Source organism: Chiloscyllium plagiosum, unplaced genomic scaffold, assembly GCF_037043375.1.
Source record: "Chiloscyllium plagiosum isolate Xiang-an unplaced genomic scaffold, Cpla_swu_hap1 HiC_scaffold_25, whole genome shotgun sequence".
NCBI classification, from domain to species: Eukaryota; Metazoa; Chordata; class Chondrichthyes; order Orectolobiformes; family Hemiscylliidae; genus Chiloscyllium; species Chiloscyllium plagiosum.
In genome coordinates, this window is record NW_028270163.1 from 29,958,854 (window position 1) to 29,979,411 (window position 20,558).

Genomic DNA, 20,558 nt, shown 5'->3' on the forward strand with positions numbered 1-20,558 from the left:
AGGGGAAGGGGCAATGGCTAGAGACCTTTAGAGCATCCTGAGAGGAAACCTCTGTGGGTCTTTTGTGTGGCTCCTCTGGCTAATTTGTGTCTGCTAGCATCACCCTGTTTCCCTGAGTGGAAGATGAACCTGGAAGTAAAGTTGAGGTCTCTGGACCATCAACAAACTTGTCTTTGATGCAGAGCATCTGTGGCTACGTCAGTGGAGTGCAGGTCAGTGTTTTTTTCTCTGGCAGATGCTAAGTATATTTGATATGGGTCTCCATGACAGTCGCCAATCTTTCCATGGTGCACATGTCAGAGCCAGCATGGTACAGATAGTAATAATTGACTTATGCATCTTTTGATCCAGTTTACTAACTTCGTGAGTTTTGAGAAGATTTGTAGCTCAGGTAGAGCTTTTGGTTGTAGGTTTGCTCACTGAGCTGAAAGGTTCATTTCCAGACATTTCGTTACCTTACTAGGTAACATCTTCAGTGGACCTCATGTGAAGCAATGCTTAAAGTTCCTGCTTTCTATTTATATGTTTGGGTTAGTGATATTATTTCCTGTGGTGAAGTCACTTCCTGTTCCTTTTCTCAGAGGGTGGTAGAAGGGGTCTAACTCTATGTGTTTGTTGATAGAGTTCCTGTTGGAATGCCATGCTTCTAGGAATTCTCGTGCATGTCTTTGCTTGGCTTGTCCTAGGATGGATGTATTGTCACAGTTGAAATGGTGTCCTTCCTCATCCATATGTGAAGATACTAGCGAGAGAGGGTCATGTCTTTTTGTGGCTAGTTTGTGTTGTTTCGTTTAGTGATGACAAACAGACAAACCAATGGAACACCCATGGGATCTCCAATATCAGGGTTCTTAGCAGAGGCAGTAATGCAGACACTTGAGCAAACAGCTCTGCCAACAATCCAACCCAAACTCTGAGTCCGCTATGTGGATGACACCTTTGTCGTCACTAAACGAAACAAGTTAGAGGTAGCCTTCAAGACCATCAATAATACCCTTACTGGCATAAAATTCACTAAAGAGGAGGAAAATAACAACAAACTGCCATTCCTAGATGTCACAGTAGAGCAAACAGCCAATGGGAACCGCAAAACAACGTCTACAGTAAAACAACACATACGGACCAAATATTGAACTACAGAAGCAACACCCACAAACGAAGCTGCATCAGAACATTATTTAAATGAGCCAACACACACTGCAGCACAGAGGAACTACCAGAGCAGAGGGAAATCACCTATGCAGTGTATTCAAAAAGAATGGGTACCCAATGAACACAGTCCACTGATTTCTCAGCAACAAACCCAAACAAGCAGACAAAACACATCCAGAAATTCTAGTCACTCTCCCCGACATCAAAGATATCTCGGAAATGACTGCCAGACTACTCAGACCCCTTGGCATCATGAGTGAGAATGAAAAAGCTTGTGCAAACACATAGTGTGGCACCAGACTCTAAAATAAAAGACTTTCTACCACCCCATCCACCAGCACTTGTCAGCAAAATGAGGAGCACACTTGCCTTTCTATATCATTTCTTTAGGAATAACTATGCAGGAATGCAGTGTGAAAGGCAGTTCCTGGTTTGTGGCATCTGTAGTGGTGTGCAACTGGAGTTTAAATATAGATCCAGTGGCATGGAGTTTGCAAACTTTTAGCAGCAGTGAGCATTTCTTGCTGTACGATCCCATGAGACAATATTGCAAAGGCTGGTCACTTAATTAGTGAGGTAAAACTGGAAGCTTTTATAGATAAAGTCATCATGGACACCACGAATCGCACTCAAAAAAACACATGCCAAAAAAATTGGGAAAATTCAGCCTTGAGGGATTGAGAAATCAGGTCAGGAAATATTAGCCTAGTTTATGGAACACAATTTGTCTGGGTAGATTTCAAATGGAATGAGTGCCTTTTCAGGACACATGGCAGCCTCATGTTTCCCTGAAGTTTATTCAGATAACCAATGACAGCAGAAAGCTGCAATTACACTTTTTTTTCACCAAGCATGCACAAACTACTTTGTGAGGCTATATAAAAATCAATGATTCTCAGAAAGCGTATGATCTATCCTTTAAAAAGTTGTTTTTTTAAGAGGAAGATGTAGTATTTGCTGTTGCAAATGTAGATATTGTCCAAATGCTTTTGGATGTTTTTTGTTGTATTTTTACTCAAGCAGGTATTTCTTCCTTTATTGAACCATGTTCTGTGGCTTTTCCTTTTCATTTGTTTTCTAATTTTCTGCATCTGCCTTTAGTAATCTCCATCTTGGCCCTTATCACTCTCCATTTCTTAATATGATTCTACGTTTTTATTGTTGTCATTGGCATTTCCTGCAATTTGTTTTTTGCACCCTCTGACATTTCTTTATTCAATATAATTCAATCTAGTTATTGGTAATTTAACACATAATGGGTGCTGCTGTGAAAATTTTAAAGTAAATAAATATTGACCATCCATGTGGCTACCCTATAATATTTTTCATGTTTAAGACAACGAACGTGCATTATGCAAGAATATAATTGCCATCAACAATAATGCATGTGCATTTCTTGCCACAAAACTCCTGTCATTGTCAACAGCCTATCCCTTAATTTATTCTAATGCACATAAAAGTCATGTGAAGTATTAAGTTATTGTATCAGAAAGAGTCATGCTGCCAAATGTTACGCACATTTGAACAGAAGCTTGAATTATGGACACTGCAGTCAAGAACGAATTGCAGCAATAGTTAGGTATTTCATTGCCAACTGCTGTATGGCCTCTGCAGTTATCTGGACTTATATGTGTGAAAAATAACAGAGAAGTTGTGTGAATGTTTGGTGTTGTGTTGCATCTCCTAGTTAATATGTAATATTCGTTTAAGAGGCATGGAAATGCTCTTTGTACTGTATCATTAGCATGCGACCTGAGGGTATAAAGATCTCCATTTTAACTGGGGCCACTTGAAGCATGGCAGATTGATGGAAACTTGCTCCTGATTTTAGATGAATAGCTTAGTATCAGTCCACCTTGAAGTCCCTGTGCCTGTGCCTATGCCTGTGGCTGTGGCTGTGGCTGTGCCTGTGCCTGTGGTTGTGGCTGTGGCTGTGCCTGTGCCTGTGCCTGTGGCTGTAATACATGTACATACCAGAAGCTACAATAACATCTATTGAATATTTCAGTACACATTACCCCTTTCTAGTTCCTAAATTAGGGAGTTAATCTAAGTATCGCTTCATTAGTACAAATACCCTCATGAAGGCTACGGACTACAACACTGTAACAGATGATTTTGATTACAACCTCAATCAAGCACAGAAAGAAACTCCTTACAGAGGTATAATGCAACCATATATTTTGGATTGATCTAAATTAGTTGACTTCCAGACACTAGCAAATTTCATCCTTAGCTATTGGAGATTAACCCAGTGATTAAATATCATGTAGAACATAAGGTTCCATATAGTTGATCACCAAACTGTGTTAGGGAAAGACAGTAAGGCTTTGAAGAAAGTACGGAAGAGATTTACCAAGAAGAAGTGATTACAGTTACATAGACTAGAGAAATTGGGATTACTGTCATGAAAAGAGGGTTTTTTTAATTCATTTATGAGATACATGTGTTGCTTGCTGGACCAGCGTTTATTGATGTGAACTTAATTCTTGAACTGCGACAGTCCATTTGTGTAGGTGCACTTACAGGAACTTGTAGGATTTTGACCCAGCAAGACTGAATAAATGTCAATTTTAATAACTCAGAAAGTCCAATTGGAAAGGAACATCATTTACTGTTGAACACCAAAACAGAGTCACTACTCATGGTGTTCATGGGCTAGTCCCAACCCGGGACTGACAATTCTTGGATATGCCTTATCTTTTATTTCCTCTTTTTTATATATTCAGAAGTGCTCTTATACACAACTGAATGGTTTATTTCTCATCACCACATCAACTTGGCATTTTTTTTTGTTTTTAACTATTAACCGCCTGCAGTATATCACCCATGTAGCCAATCGGATGTTTACATATAAAGCCAGTTGGGGAAATGATCATCAAAGGTGGGGAAAGTAGGAAGGAGCTAAATCAAAATGGAGTTGTGGGGGGGGGGGGGGGGGGGGGGGGAGGAGAAGAAAGCCCTGTATCCTCTGCAATGCCCACTTCTCCCTAAAGTATCAAGGGCATTGGTGGACACCACTTTCTCTCTCTCCAAGCACATTCAATGGGTCTGCTTCAATTATTGTTTCTTTCTTTTTTTTATACATCAAGAAGTGCTCTTACACACAACTAAACAGCTTTCCCGCTACCATATCATCTTGACATTTTTTTTCAACTACTAACTATTACCAGTACATCAGCTGTGCAGCCAATTTGATGTTTACCTGGAAACCCATTACAGGTAGCGTGAGTCTGCTTTATAAAGGGCTCAGGTTATGGGCAGGGCAGGCTATTGCCCGTTTCCAAGGGAATTCACCAAGTTCCACAGGTACTAGTGAATTGGAAACATGCTAATGTGACACTCTTATTCAAAAAAAAGAATGGCAAGAAATAGGACACTAGAGCCCACTTAGTTTGACCTATGTAGGAGGGAAGTTGCTGGAGTCAATCATAAAGGAGGAAACAACTGAACACTTGGAAAACAAAGTTCAAGTTACCAGTGTAAGCATGGTTTCATGAGAGTCAACTCATGCTTGACAAACTTGCTGGAGTTCTTTGAGGATGTAACCAGCAAGATGGATAATGGAGATCTGTAATTTGTGATATATCTAAACATCCAGAAGGCATTTGACAATGTGCCACATAAAAGACTGAAGCAGAAGGTTAGATACCAGGGCGTTAAGTGTAGAGTATTGGCTTGGATATAGGATTGACTGATTGACAGAAAGTAGAGGGTCAGGATAAATGGTTCCTTCTCTGGATGGTGAATTCTAACTAATGGGGTGCCACAAAGTTCAGCTCTTGGACCTTAACTGTTTGCAATCTATAGAAATGATCAGTAAGCAGGGACCGAGTGCAACATAGCAAAATTCGTGAATACTAAAATGAATGGGAAATCAGGCTGAGTTAAGAAGATAAAGAGTCTACTGATGGATATTGACAGGCTAGATGAAAAGGCCAGAATTAAGCAGATGGAGATTAATGTGGATTAGCGTGAGGTTGTATACTTTGGTCGGAAAAATAAAAGGGCAAGTTATTATATTTAAATAGGAAGCTGATTCAAAGTGTTTCAGTGCTGAGGAATCTGGGAGTCTTTGTAAATGAATTGCAGAAAATGGGTATGTAGGTGGAGCATATAATAAGAAAGGCAAATGGAATCCTGGCATTTATTTCAAAAGGCCTGGATTATAAAATTAAAGTGTTCTTAATTGTATAAGATAGTGGTCACACCAGAGTTGGAGTTTATGTCCAGCTTTCATTTCCTTACTTGATGAAGGATGTGGTGACACTGGAGGCAGTTCAGAGGTGGTTCACCATATTGATTCCAAGGATGAAAAGTTTGTCATATGAGGAGTGGTTGAATAGCTTTGACTTGTACTCACTGGCGTTCAAAAGAATGGTGGGGGTGGGGAGGAGGGGGGGGCGGGTGGGGGAGTGGAATGTGAATCTGATTGAGGTATATAAAATGCTAAAGGGGATTGTTAAGGTGAAGGTTAAACCTCTACAGAGGTTCTCATGAAACCATGCTTACACTGATGAATTTGAACTTTGTTTTCCAAGTGTTCAGTTATCTCTTCCTTTATGAGCAACTTCCCTCCTACATAGATTCATCCTTATGGGACAGTCTCAAACAAGAGGTCACAGGTATAGAGTGAGACGAGGTAGATTCAAAACTGCGATGAAAAGAAACTACTTCTCTCAGAGGTTTGTGAATCTGTGGAACTCACTGCCCCAGAGTGCAACAGATTCAAGAGAGAAATAGATATGATTCTGATGAAAAGTGCGATAAAGGGCAATGGGGAGCAGGCAGGAAAGTGGAGTTGAGACCAGGAGAAGATCAGCCATGATCATGTTAAATGGCGGAACATGTTCAAAGGGCTGAATTGTTTACTACCGCTCCTAATTCCTATGTGCCACGTGGAGTGAATCAGATTGATTGAAGATGGTATCTACAATGCTGGAAACCTCTGGAAGAAACCAATTGGTACCTAAAATGACATCAGAATAATAAGGGAAATGGTAGGTAGCATTCTCACAGCTGCTCTCTCTCCATTACTGCGGGTGCGTAACATTCAGTAGATTTATGGTTCAGTCCACTCATAATGGCTTCTATAGTTAAATAACTTGATAGCACTTGTGAACAAATGTGACGACTTGGATAAGGTAGCGGGGGCAATCTTTTATTCTTGAAACATGCCAATGAGGAATACATACTTTCAGAAGAACATGAGGAGGAAAGAAAACTGGCTAAGAAAAGATGAAGAAGTAAAATACAGAGTGCTTTGATCTGTGTGCAGAGAGAATGAATGCAATTGCCTGGTAGCCTGGAATAAATTTCACGGATTAAACTTCTGTCAGCAACTTTAGATTACAGTTTGTCACGGACAAGAGGAGGAAGTGAATTGAATTACATTTATTGTTTCGCCCCCTTCTGTCTTTCACAGAGTTGATTTTTAATTTATTTCTTTATTCCTCTCCTCTTCAAAAACAATGTAAGGGTGGTGTTACCCCCAACACTGTTGGTGAGATCCAATTTCACCAACAGCTTCTTCCTTAGGGCAAAAACAAAGCAGGATTTATTAATATATCCAAAACCAGGCAATCATTTGCAACACATGCACACAGACAAGGAAGAAAAGAAGAGAAAAGAGATAAGTCACAAATTATGAATTACATAAAAATTCAAAGACATTGGCATTAAGAAGAATGCATCAGAATCCAAAAAATGGAGGACCTTTCAGTTGCTGAGCTGAGCCATTCTTACTGCAGTGCCTTGGAAATGGTAAAATTACAATTGAAGGTGCAGTAGTTGTAAACTTGTAATAAGTTCACTTTGAAGATATCTGAGAGAGCTTGAGACCAGAAACTGGAGTGAGCTAAACCTGGAGCGCTGTTTGCTATTTCCTCTGCTGGTGTTAGGATCAGTCTGCAGAAAAATGCAATACTGTATAATTAATGCTGTTCAAACCTAGCAATTTCATGTAAATGGGGTTTATGGTTCAGTCACCTCAATTTTCAGAATTGCTTTGATGATCCCTCTTCCAAACCAGCAGCTACCATGACAGAGGCAAACTCGGAATCTTCTTTGGAATGTTATAACTCGCAGTAGAAAGAACATTCCAGGCAAGTCAATACAAAGGACCCCAGATACTGCACCCACAGCATATAGCAGGGAGACCAGACTTTGATGCAATATTCCAAAAATGGCCTCACCAATGTCCTGCACAGCCACAACATAACATCCCAACTCCTTTACTCAATGTTCTCACCAATGAGGGCAAGTACGCTTGACTTGGTGCTAATGCACCTTCAATTATTTACTATAGTAGTAGTAAGCAATTAAAGGGATATGGGCCAAATGCTGGCAAATGGGACTAGATCAGTTTGGGATGTCTGGTCAGCACAGACAAGTTGGACTGAAGGGTCTGTTTCCGTGCTATATGACTCTATCATTGGGTTTTGATGGCTTTCTTTTAGACCAAAGCTAACTGCGGGTGCAGTATCTGGGGCTCCTTTGTATTGACTTGCCTGGAATGTTATAGAACATAGAACATAGAAGAATACAGCGCAGTACAGGCCCTTCGGCCCTCGATGTTGCGCCGATCCAAGCCCACCTAACCTACACTAGCCCACTATCCTCCATATGCCTATCCAATGCCCGCTTAAATGCCCATAATGAGGGAGAGTCCACCACTGCTACTGGCAGGGCATTCCATGAACTCACGACTCGCTGAGTAAAGAACCTACCCCTAACATCTGTCCTATACCTACCCCCCCTTAATTTAAAGCTATGCCCCCTTGTAATAGCTGACTCCATACGTGGAAAAAGATTCTCACTGTCGACCCTATCTAAACCCCTAATCATCTTATACACCTCTATCAAGTCACCCCTAAACCTTCTTTTCTCCAATGAAAACAACCTCAAGTGCCTCAGCCTTTCCTCATACAATCTTTCTACCATACCAGGCAACATCCTGGTAAACCTCCTCTGCACCCGTTCCAGTGCCTCCACATCCTTCCTATAGTATGGCGACCAAAACTGCACACAATACTCCAGATGTGGCCACACCAGAGTCCTATACAACTGCAACATGACCTCAGTACTCCGGAACTCAATTCCTCTACCAATAAAAGCCAGTACGCCATATGCCTTCTTCACCGCACTATTTACCTGGGTGGCAACTTTCAAAGATTTGTGTACATGGACACCAAGATCCCTCTGCTCATCCACACTACCAAGTATCCGACCGTTAGCCCAGTACCCCATCTTTTTATTACACTTACCAAAGTGAATCACCTCACACTTAGCTACATTGAACTCCATTTGCCACCTTTCTGCCCAGTTCTGCAGCTTATCTATATCCCACTGTAACCTGCCACATCCTTCCTCACTGTCTACAACTCCTCCGACTTTCGTATCATCCGCAAACTTACCCACCCAACCTTCTAACCCCTCCTCCAGGTCATTTATAAAAATGACAAACAGCAATAGTCCCAAAACAGATCCTTGCGGAACACCACTAGTGACGGCACTCCAAGATGAACATTTGCCATCAACTACTACCCTCTGTCTTCTTCCAGCCAGCCAACTCCTAATCCAAACTTCCAACTCACCCTCAATGCCATACCTCCGTATTTTTTGCAGTAGTCTACCATGGGGAACCTTATCAAACGCCTTACTAAAATCCATATACACCACATCTACTGCTTTCCCCTCGTCCACCTCCTTAGTCACCTTCTCAAAGAATTCAATAAGGTTTGTGAGGCACGACCTGCCCTTCACAAAACCATGCTGACTATCCTTGATCACATTATTCCTATCCAGATGTTCATAAATCCTATCCCTTACAATTCTCTCTAAGATTTTGCCCACAACAGAAGTGAGACTCACCGGCCTATAGTTACTAGGGTTATCCCTACTCCCCTTCTTGAACAAGGGAACCACATTTGCTAGCCTCCAATCTTCTGGCACTACTCCTGTAGACAACGAGGACATAAAAATCAAGGCCAATGGCTCTGCAATCTCTTCCCTTGCTTCCCAGAGAATCCTAGGATAAATGCCATCAGGCCCAGGGGACGTATCTATTTTCACCCTTTCCAGAATTTCCAACACCTCTTCTCTACATACCTCAAAGCCATCCATTCTACTTAATTGTGACTCAGTACTCACATTGACAACAATGTCCTGTTCCTGATTGAATACTGACGAAAAGTATTCATTCAGTGTCTCCCCAATCTCTTCAGCCTCCACACGCAACTTCCCACTACTATCCTTGACTGTACCTATTCCTACCCTAGTCATTCTTTTATTCCTGACATACCTATAGAAAGCCTTAGGGTTTTCCCTAATCCTACCAACTAAGGACCTTTCATGTCCCCTCCTTGCTGCTCTTAGCTCTCTCTTCAGGTCCTTCCTGGCTACCTTATAACTCTCAATCGCCCCAATTGAACCTTCACGCCTCATCTTTACATAGGCCGCCCTCTTCCATTTAACAAGGGATTCCAATTCCTTATTAAACCACGGCTCCCTCACACGACCCTTTCCTCCCTGCCTGACGGGCACATACTTATCAAGGACACTCAATAGTTGCTCCTTGAAAAAGCTCCACATATCAATTACACCCTTGCCTTGAAGCTTACTTTTCCAGGCCACACATCCTAAGTCATGCCTCACAGCATCATAATTTCCCTGCCCCCATCTATAACTCTTGTCCTGTAGTGCACACTTATCCCTCTCCATCACTAGAGTAAAGGTCACCGAATTGTGGTCACTGTCCCCAAAGTGCTCACCTACCTCTAATTCTAACACCTGGCCTGGTTCATTACCCAGAACCAAATCCAGTATGGCCTCACCTCTTGTTGGCCTATCTACATATTGTGTCAGGAAACCCTCCTGCACACATTGGACAAACACTGACCCATCTAACGAACTTGAGCTATAGCTTTCCCAATTAATATCAGGAAAGTTAAAGTCCCCCATATCAACCACCCTATTACTTTCACTCTTCTCTTGAATCATCCTCGCAATCCTTTCTTCTACATTTCTAGGACTGTTAGGTGGCCTGTAAAAAACTCCTAACAGGGTGAGCTCACCTTTCCTATTCCTAACCTCAGCCCAAACTACCTCAGATGGCGAGTCTTCATCCATCGTCCTTTCCACAGCTGTAATACTATCTTTGACAAGCAATGCCACACCTCCCCCTCTTTTACCCCCACCTCTGACCCTACTAAAACATTTAAACCCTGGAACCTGCAACAGCCAATCCTGTCCCTGTTCTACCCATGTCTCCGTAATAGCCACAACATCGAAGTCCCAGGTACCAACCCACGCTGCAAGTTCACCTACCTTATTTCGTATACTTCTTGCATTGAAGTATACACACTTCAAACCACTTTCCTGTTTACAGGCACCCTCCTTTGAAATTGATGCCATGTTCCTAACCTCCCTACATTCCAGGTCCTGCACCCTAAAGCTACAGTCTGGGTTCCCATGCCCCTGCAGAGTTAGTTTAAACCCCCCCCCCCCAAGAGCACTAGCAAACCTCCCACCAAGGATACTGGTGCCCCTCAGGTTCAGGTGTAGACCATCCTGTTTATAGAGGTCCCACCTTCCCCAGAAGGAACCCCAGTTATCCAAATACCGGAATCCCTCCCTCCTGCACCATCCCTGTAGCCACGCATTTAACTGTTCTCTCTCCCTATTCCTCGACTCTCTATCACTTGGCACGGGTAACAAACCAGAGACAACAACTCTGTTCGTTCTAACTCTGAGCTTCCAACCTAGCTCCCTGAAAGCCTGCCTAACATCCTCAGCGCTCCTCCTACCTATGTCATTGGTGCCAATGTGGACCACGACTTCGGGCTGCTCCCCCTCCCCCTTAAGGACCCGGAAAACACGATCAGAGACATCACGTACCCTTGCACCTGGGAGGCAACATACCAAACGTGAGTCTCTCTCGTTCCCACAAAACCTCCTATCTGTGCCCCGAACTATCGAGTCCCCAATTACTATTGCTCTGCTCTTCTCCACCCTTCCCTTCTGAGTAACGGGGACAGGCTCCGTGCCAGAGGCCTGAGCCCCGTTACTTGCCCCTGGTAAGTCGTCCCCCCCACTTGACAATGTTGACAATCTTGACAATGTTGTGTGCCCTACCTATTGGATGATGCAGGGGTAAAATGAAGGGAAACCTGGAAAGATCTTCTGTCTGTTCTTTCTACTGCGAGTTATAACATTCCAAAGAAGATTCTGAGTTTGCCTCTGTCATGGTAACTGCTGGGTATTTCTAGAAGCAGCCAACTTACTGCATAACAGACATTTTGCATCCACCAAATTCCATTTTTTACTATTGAAAGAGAAAGTTAAACAACATATGGTTTAAAACAAGATTCTTTCTTCACACCTTTTGAGCACGGCAGGTGTCCATTTAATATTCTCTTCACATCATTTTTAACACTTCAGTGAATTATATACAAATAAGTCACACAGGAAACCAAGTGTTTTCTCTTGACTTTCACCACGCTACTTACCTGAACATTGGCACCAAGATAGTATTGCATAACATCTCACATGCCATAGGTATAATTCCTACATTGAATATTAGTTCTAAAATTAGAAAGTTCAAGACTGATAGGCTGTGGTTGTTTTCCCTGGAGCATTAGAGGCTGAGGGTTGACCTCATTGAGGTTTATAAGATCATGAGGGGCATGGATAGGGTAAATAGGCAAGGTCTTTTCCTTGGGGTGGGGGAGTCTAGATGTCAAAGGCATTGGTTTAGGGTAAAAGAGGAAAGATTGAAAAAGGACCTAAGGGGCAACGTTTTCACGCAGAGGGTGGTGCGTGTACGGAATGAGCTGCTAGAGGAAGTGGTGCAGGCTGGTACAATGGCCACATTTTAAAGGAATCTGGATGGGTATATGAATAGAAAGGGTTTCGAGGGATATGGGCCAAATGCTCCAAATGGGACTAGATTAGTTTAGGATATCTGGTCGGCATGGATAAATTGGACCACAGGGTCTGTTTCCATGCTGTACATCTCTATGACTCTATGACAAATGATTCCTTTTGATATGGACCACTACATGGTGATGTCCTACTGTCAGAAATCTTGACAATGTTGTGTGCCCTACCTATTGGTTGATGCAGAGGTAAAATGAAGGGAAACCTTGAAAGATCTTCTGTCTGCTGAGTGAATTTTGAACACCGAAACAAAATGGAAATCAAATTAATTTTCTAAGAAATTAATACTTCTGGACTGTGGACTGGAGGCTTGTGACCAGCCGTGTTCTGCAAGGATCAGTGCTAAATCCATTGCTTTTATAATTTATATAAATGATTTGGATGTGAATATAGGAGGTATGGTTAGTAAGTTCGCAGATGACACCAAAATTGGTTGTAGAGTGGACAGCCAAGAAGGTTACCTCAGAGTACAACTGGACCTTGATCAGATGGGCTATTGGCCCGAAGAGTATCAGATGGAGTTTAATTTAGATAAATGTGAGGTGCTACATTTTAGAAAAACAAATCAGGGCAGGACATGGACTCTTAATGGTAAAGTCCTGGGGAGTGTTGGCAAACAAAGAGACTTTGGAGTGGTAGGCTCATAGTTCCTTGAACATAGAATCTCAGGTAGATAGGATAGTGAAGAAGGCATTTGGTATCTTTTCCCTTACTAATCAGAGCATTGAATATAGGAGTTGGATTAGATTAGATTCCCTATAGTGTGGAAATAGACACCCTCTGAAGAGTAACCCACCCAGACCCATTTCCCTCTGACTAGTGCACCTAACACTATGGGCAATTTAGTGCGGCCAATTCACTTGACCTGAATGATTTTGGACTGTGGGAGGAAACCAGAGCATCCAGAGGAAACCCACATAGACACGGGGAGAATGTGCAAACTCCACACAGACGGTCGCCTGAGGCGGGAATCAAACCCAGGTCCCTGGCGTTGTGAGACAACAGTGCTAACCACTAAGCCACCATGTCACCCGGTTGGGAGGTCATGTTGCTCTGTACAGGACCTTGATGAAGCCACTTTTGGAATACTGCATTCAATTCTAGTCTCCCTGCTATTGGAATGATATTGTGAAACTTGACAGGATTCAGAAAAGATTCACAAGGATGTTGCCAAGGTTGGAGAGATTTGAGCTAAAGGGAAAGGCTGAATAGGCTACAGTTATTTTCCTGGTGTGTCAGAAGCCGAGGGTGGCGTTATAGAAGTTTCTAAAATCATGAAGGGCATGGATAGGGTGAATAGCCAAGGTCGTTTCCTCAGGATATGGCAACTTAAAACTGGAGGGCATATGTTTAGGGTGAGAGAGGAAGGATTTAAAAAAGACCTCAGGGGCAAATGTTTCACACAGAGGGTGGTCCATGTATGGAATGAGCTGTCAAAGGAAGTGGTGGAGGCTAGTACGATTACAACTTATAAAAGGCAACTTACACAGCTCATCTGGATGTGTACATGAATAAGAAGAGTTTAGAGGGCCAAATTAATGGTTCCAATTTAAATGTTTTGCAAGAAATATGCTCTGAGCTTTGATTGTGTTCTATAGATTAAATTATGCATTTTATTATGCATTCAGTTCATTGCTTATGATTTATATTTATGGGACTAGATTGATCTAGGATATCTGGTCAGCATGGAGAAGTTGGACCAAAGAGTCTGCTTCCTTGCTACACATCTCGATGACTCTATAACTGACGTATAACTAGATTGCCAGAAAATGTTATCCTGTGTTTATGGTTATGTTTGAATACGAATCCCTCTGAACATTTGGCAATGTAGAACATTGTACAATGATCTAAAATGCTAAGGTAATCCTTAACAAATATTAGCTTCCAAATCACTAGCTAATCCTTATATTGTTTTGAGTTTGGGATATTATTTACCCAGCCCATGATAGCAGTCCTATGAAGCTCGTAGATTGTCATAATAACTAATTCATTAATGTCCTTTGGGGAAAGAAACCCGTAATCCTTGCATGTCTGGATAATGTGTAACTGCAGTCACACACAATGTAATCAACTCTTAGCTGCTCTTTGAACAATCTTGAAAGTCAATCAGTGCTTTCAAGTCACTTGAGCAGTTCAATGAGAAGACCTACCATCACTTTCCTCCAGGACAGGAGGGATTGGCAATAAATAAAACCTGGCCAACAATGCACACATCCTAAGAATCAATTTTTATAAAATTAATGGTTCCAATTTAAATTTTTGCAAGAAATATGTTCTGAGTTTTGATTGTGTTCTATAGATTAAATTATGCATTTTATTATGCATTCAGTTCATTGCTTATGATTAATGTTGTCACCAGTTTAGTTTGTATCATGCACTGATCTGTTTGTATCCCTCTCCCAATGTATCACACAATAGATATCCACAAACAGAAGTAAAAGTTAACATTTTAATAACATCGCTTTGACGATCCAAGCCTTGCTCATTCTAAACAGTAAATCATATATGATATAATGATGCAAAAAAAGAAGCAGCTTAAAGTGAGTATACAAAAGTCTCAGAATTCTTTTTAAAAATCATTCAGAGGTTGTAAGTGTTGCTGACAAGGCCAGCATTTGAGAAGGCAATGATGGAGGATACTCTATAGGATGTTTAGAGAGGCAGTTCATTAAATGAAATGAAAAATAGAAACCATTGTCTGTGCTGTCTCACTAATCCAGCAATCTCAATATTGTAATGGCTTTGGCTGCATCCTTGTACACAAGTTGACTGCGTGCTTACTGTTCTATCAATGAAGATTCATGATTATTCTAACAAGCCTATTTGATTAGTTGGCCTGTGAAAAAACAATCAATAGCAATTCTAACCAACTTGCATCTACACTAGTCAGAATTACAAAGTTCCTTCCTCTGGGTGATTTACTGAACTTTCCTTCTGGAGCTTTGTGGAGGATGGAAATCAGCCTATTTGTGGATATTGACAATATTCAATATGATTCAGCGTTTATACACAAAATTATCATCTTTTTGTGTCTATGTATGAGAAATGCATTGTCTGTGAAATTGGGCTCTGTAGGTTTGTCACTACAGGTGTCAATTTGATGACAGAATGGCATTTGTGACATACATGCGTATGTTCAGCTGAATGCCATCATGATGAAGACGCTAGTCTAGGCATTATAATGCAATGCAGATTTACAGTAGCTCTGACATTTTAGACCTCCCACTCCAGTGAACACTTGCGGCTGTACAGGACATTTGTTAGGCCACTTTTGGAAATATTACATGCAATTCTATCGGAAGGATGTTGTGAAACTTGAAAGGGTTCAGAAAAGATGTACAAGGATTTTGCCAGGATTGGAAGGTTGAGTTATAGGCTAAAATAGGCTGGGGTTGTTTCCATGGAGCATCGGAGGCTGAAGGGTGACCTTGTAGAGGTTTATAAAATCATGAGGGGCATGGATAGGATAAATACTCAAGGTCTTTTCCCTGGGGTTTGGGGGAGTCCATAACTAGAGGATTTAGGTTTAGGGTGAGAGCGGAAAGATATAAAAAGGACATAAGGGGCAACGTTTTCACGCAGAGGGTGGTACATGTATGGAATGAGCTGCCAGAGGAAGTGATGGAGGCTGGTATAATTGCAACATTTAAAAGGCATCTGGGTGGGTCTATGAATAGGAAGAGTTTAGAGGGATATGGGCCAAGTGCTGGCAAAGGGGACTAGATTAGGTTAGGATATCTGGTCAGAATGGACGAGTTGTTTCCGTTCTGTACATCTCTATGACTCTAAAGGACAAATGGCTGAACAAGCATTCATCAGCAGGGAGGAAGTCCCTCCACCCTATACCCATCCACCAAAGAGTTATTTACAGGGAGCATCAACCATCCTCGGGTTAGTTGTTGATTAATTTCTACTGGCTCTACTTCAATTTAAAGAAGTGCTGGGCAGGTTGCTGAGTTTTCAGAGTTTGGGAAGTCAACAGGGATTTGCGCTACACATGGACAAGGCTTTGGTGCTGATCATTTGGGCTTTACTTGCTCCCTGTCATAATGCGACAGTTTGATTGAGACAAAGATAAAGCAGAGGCAGAAAATGGCATTCTGTCAATATGATGTGGAGGTGCAGGTGTTGGACTGGGATGGACAATGTTAAAAATCACACTAACACCAGGTTTATTTGGAAGTACAAGCTTTTGGAGTGCTGCTCCTTCATCAGGTAGCTAGAGGAGGGAGGAGGTGAACATGGAGAAGATCTCCACAAGGGACTTTATCCACCTAGAGTCTTCCAGGAACATTTGCTTTCCTTTATCAGTGCCAACATCAGTGCGCGTCATCTGTGCTTTATAAAAGAGGTTCTCCAAGAATCAGTCTACATTTCTAGCTCAATCTAACTTTTTCTGCCATTGGGTTTTGCTTTTAACATCTGTGTTAAAGTGAATGCAATAATTTGTAGCATATAAATGTATATGTTAATTTTATGTATTTATTTATTTATTTATTTGCTGTTGATCAGTTTCCTAGGTGTTCCTCCAGGGAGGGGAAGTTGTCCTCTGACTGCACCATTGTCTTTTGACATAATATACACGGATTATCATGGACTTCAACAAATGAAACAAAACATGGGTCTTTCTTTCAAAAAGTACAAGTAAGTAAAGTTGAAATTGCCAGATTGTTGAATAGCTAGAAAAGAGTAATTGCAATTGGAAAAAGTAATTGCAATTGGAAATCAATAAAATACAAAATACATTTCGTTTGATGAATTCTGATGTTGCCAATTAAAATTATATGCCTATGATATTTTAGTGCCTAACAATTAGTAATTGCATGTGTACAAAGCTTTCAGTTTGTTAACATGATTAAAGATAGATTGAGATCGTGTTACATGAACAAAGAAATCTGGAGCAGTGATATCTCTTTAACCTGATCTTGTGTTTGATTTTTTCTGTTAGTTACTTTCGGCAAATCGCTAATGAACAATTTTCATTGGTAAAAGAGAGTTTTCATTTAACATCATAGAAAAATGTTAAGTTTCTCATAATTTTAGCAAATTTTGCTATTTTCACACCATTTGCGTGGTGTGACAGAAAATGTATAAAACATCACTTTTTCAATTTTGATTTTATATCATGGATAGTGCGTTCCTAATCGTAGAATAAGTTATTTAAGTAGCACAATGGCGATGAGAGAACACTAAGCATTGATTTCAAAGTAACTAAATTCTAGGACAATAGTTAACCAGAACACAATTCAAAATCTAAAACAAAACTATTGCACTCACTGTGGGACCAAGAAAGATATAAATAGCCTGAAAGACACACAAAAACAATTGCCTAGAAGGAAAATCTCAAATGCCAACAAGATTACAATTGGAAAGTGAAAATAGAAGGGAACCCATGGACAAACATCATGCCCATTCCATTCTGGTTTGAAAATCATAGTCTTAAAACTGCAGCCCAGGACTTGCTGTCAATTGGATTAATATCTTTTTTGTTATCTGCTTTTTAATTTATAATCAGAGCTAATCAGTCTACCTGTAATGCTTTGTCTTTTATCACACAACAACAGTGATTCTGTCAATTCCACCAAGAAACTAGAGGGTATACTTTCCAATTTAGTACTACTTGAACAGAGGTTTGTATAGTTAGAGTACTTACCTCCAATAAGAGAGAATCTAACCACATTCCCTTGACTGTTTATGGCATTTTCATCACCGAATACCCTATCATCATTATTTAGGGAGGAAACAATGTCCAGAATCTTAAGAGAACCAGCCATTCACATACTCTGGCTACAAGAATTAATCAGAGGCTGGATATTCTTCAGCTCATAACTCTCTTTTTCCAGTGCCTTTCCAACATCCACAAGGCATGAGTCAGAAGTAAGGTAGAAGGTTTTCTACTTGTCTGGATGACAGCAATTCTAACAACTCTCAAGAAATTTGACACTTTCCAGGAAAACACAGCTTGTTTGATTGCTCCCTATTCAATGTCTTAAATGTTCATATCCTCCACTACTGAAGTCCCATGAATGCATTGCATGCCACGTACAAGACACTCTGCAATGACTTGCACAAGTCTTCTTCACAAAACTATGACCTCTAATACTGAGAAGATTAAAGGCAAGATGACATACAAGAACATTACCACCAGGATGTTGCCCTCCTGGTTACACATTATCCTGGCTTATAATTAATCTTTCCTTCATTACCACTGGGTTAAACTCATGGAACTCCATCCCTAAGAGCACTGAAGAAATACCTTAAAAACACAGAGTACAGCAGCTCAGAAAGTGATTCACCACTTCTCAATGGCAATTCTAGATGGGCAGTGGGTGCCAGCCTTGCCATAGAAAAGTACAGCAAAGAACAGGCCCTTAGGCCCATGATGTTGTGCCAAGGTTTAATCCTACTGTGATTAAATAGTCATAAATCCTAATGCCAAATAGTCATAAATCTTATCCCTCAGAATTATTTTCAAAACTTTGCTGACCACAGATGTAAGACTGACTGGTCTGTACTTGCTAGGGAGTTCACTTATTGCCCTTCTTGAAAAGAGGAACAACATTTGCCTCCTTCCATATTGGCTGTAGTTGAATAAAAATTTGGAAATTCAATGCATTCATTAAAGCCACCCAATTTACAACCCTACAGTTATCTTCCCATTCATTTTATAACCTCTCAACCTGAATTAATGATGTGTTCTGTTGTTGCTAAAGCTGTCCAGCTGGAATAGTAAGTCATATTTTCATATGGCAAAAAAATGTCTTGATGAAAGAGTTCAACTGCATTTAGCATCTCAACAAATCTCTTCAGAAGAACAAAATGAAAGATTGAGGTAAATGGATATTAGGAATCTCGCGAAACACCATGTTGAGGTTCTTTAGAGAAGTTTAACATCTAACATCTAGCACTCTAACATCATAACTGAACATCCGTGATCATTATGTAAATACAAGAACTATAGCAAATGAACACATCCAAAAAATGCCCAAATTGAAGCTGAACTTATTTGTTCCCTTGTCTCCTGAACAAATTCAATTGCTGAGAATTATTACTTCATAGAATCCCTAAAGGGCAGAAAGATGCCCATCTAGTTAGCACTGGCCCTCTGAAGGACCTACCACCCAGACTCAGCCCTCCCTATCCCCTATTCCCATAACTCCACATTTATCATGAGTCATCTATGTAACCTATACATCCCTGGACACTATGGGCAATTTTAGCATGGCTAGTTGACCTAACCTGTACGTCTTTGGATTGTGGGAGGAAATTGGAGCACCCGGTATAAATTCACACAGACACAGGAAGAACATGCAAACTACAAGCAGACAGTCGGCGACCGGCTGGAATCAAACTCGGGTCCCTGCCACAGTGAGGCAGCGTTGCTAACCATTGTGCCACCCTCAGATTGCTATAGTTCACAGGCAGCTTTGAAAATTCATCACTTGGCATTTGGTAATGAGTCTAAAATATTCATGCAATTGCAAATTTGTTAAGTATTAACTATTTCATCGTAAAGATTTGTCAGTTGTACCTTATGGTCATGCCAGCTAAGAACAGTGTAAAACATTAGGATGCATAGGATGTGGAAGGAAACTGCTGGGGATGGACAAACTTGAAATGTGGAGCTTATTCAAGGAACAGCTACTGTAGGTCCTTGTTAAGTATATGCCTATCAGGTAGGGAGATAATTGTCGAGAGAGGGAGCCATGGTTTACTAAAGAAGTTGAAGCTCTTGCCAAGAGAAAGAAGAAGGCTTATGTAAGGATGAGATGTGAAAACTCAATTAGGATGCTTGAGAGTTAAGTTAGTCAGAAACAATCTAAAGAGAGGACTAAGAAAAGCCAGGAAGGATCATGAGAAGTTGTTCGTGGATAGGATCAAGGAAAGCCCTAAGGCCTTCTATAGGTATATCAGGAATAAAAGAATAACTAGAGTAAGATTATGGCCAACCAAAGACAGTAGTGGGAATTTGTGTGTGGAACCTGATGACATAAGAGAAGCACTTAATGAATACTTTTCATCAGTATTCACATTGGAAAAGGGTAATGTTAGTGAGAATACGGAGATACAGGCCTCAATATTAGATGGGATTGTGGTTGACAAAGAGGAGGTTTTAGAAATTTTAGAAGATTTGAAAATAGATAAAACCCCTTGGCCGGATGGAATTTATCCTTGGATTCTCTGCGAAGCCAGGGAGGAGATTGCAGAGTCTTTGGCTTTGATTTTTGTCATCACTGTCGAAAGGAGTAGTGACAGAAGATTGGAGGATAGCAAATGTTGTTCCCTTGTTAAAAAAAGAGAGTTGGGGCAACCCTGGTAATTATAGGCCAGTGAGCCTTACTTCGGTTGTGGGTAGGTGTTGAAAATTTATAATAATCAGGAAAGGAATAATTTTATTAGGGATAGTCAACACGGTTTTGTGAAGGGTAGGCCATGCCTAACTAACCTTTGAGTTCTTTGAGAAGTTG

The 20,558-nt window shown here is 40.9% G+C and overlaps 1 protein-coding gene across 3 annotated transcripts in view; it reads left to right on the plus strand.

The window, feature by feature from the left end:
* Positions 1 to 20,558, plus strand: part of mgat5b (alpha-1,6-mannosylglycoprotein 6-beta-N-acetylglucosaminyltransferase B) — an 876,343-nt gene that overhangs the window by 640,411 nt on the left and 215,374 nt on the right. For all 3 annotated transcript variants that reach the window (XM_088000554.1, XM_043714644.2, XM_043714643.2), the window contains one exon: positions 16,603 to 16,734. In XM_088000554.1, coding sequence (XP_087856680.1) covers positions 16,603 to 16,734 — 132 coding nt within the window. The remainder of the gene's footprint in view (positions 1 to 16,602; positions 16,735 to 20,558) is intronic.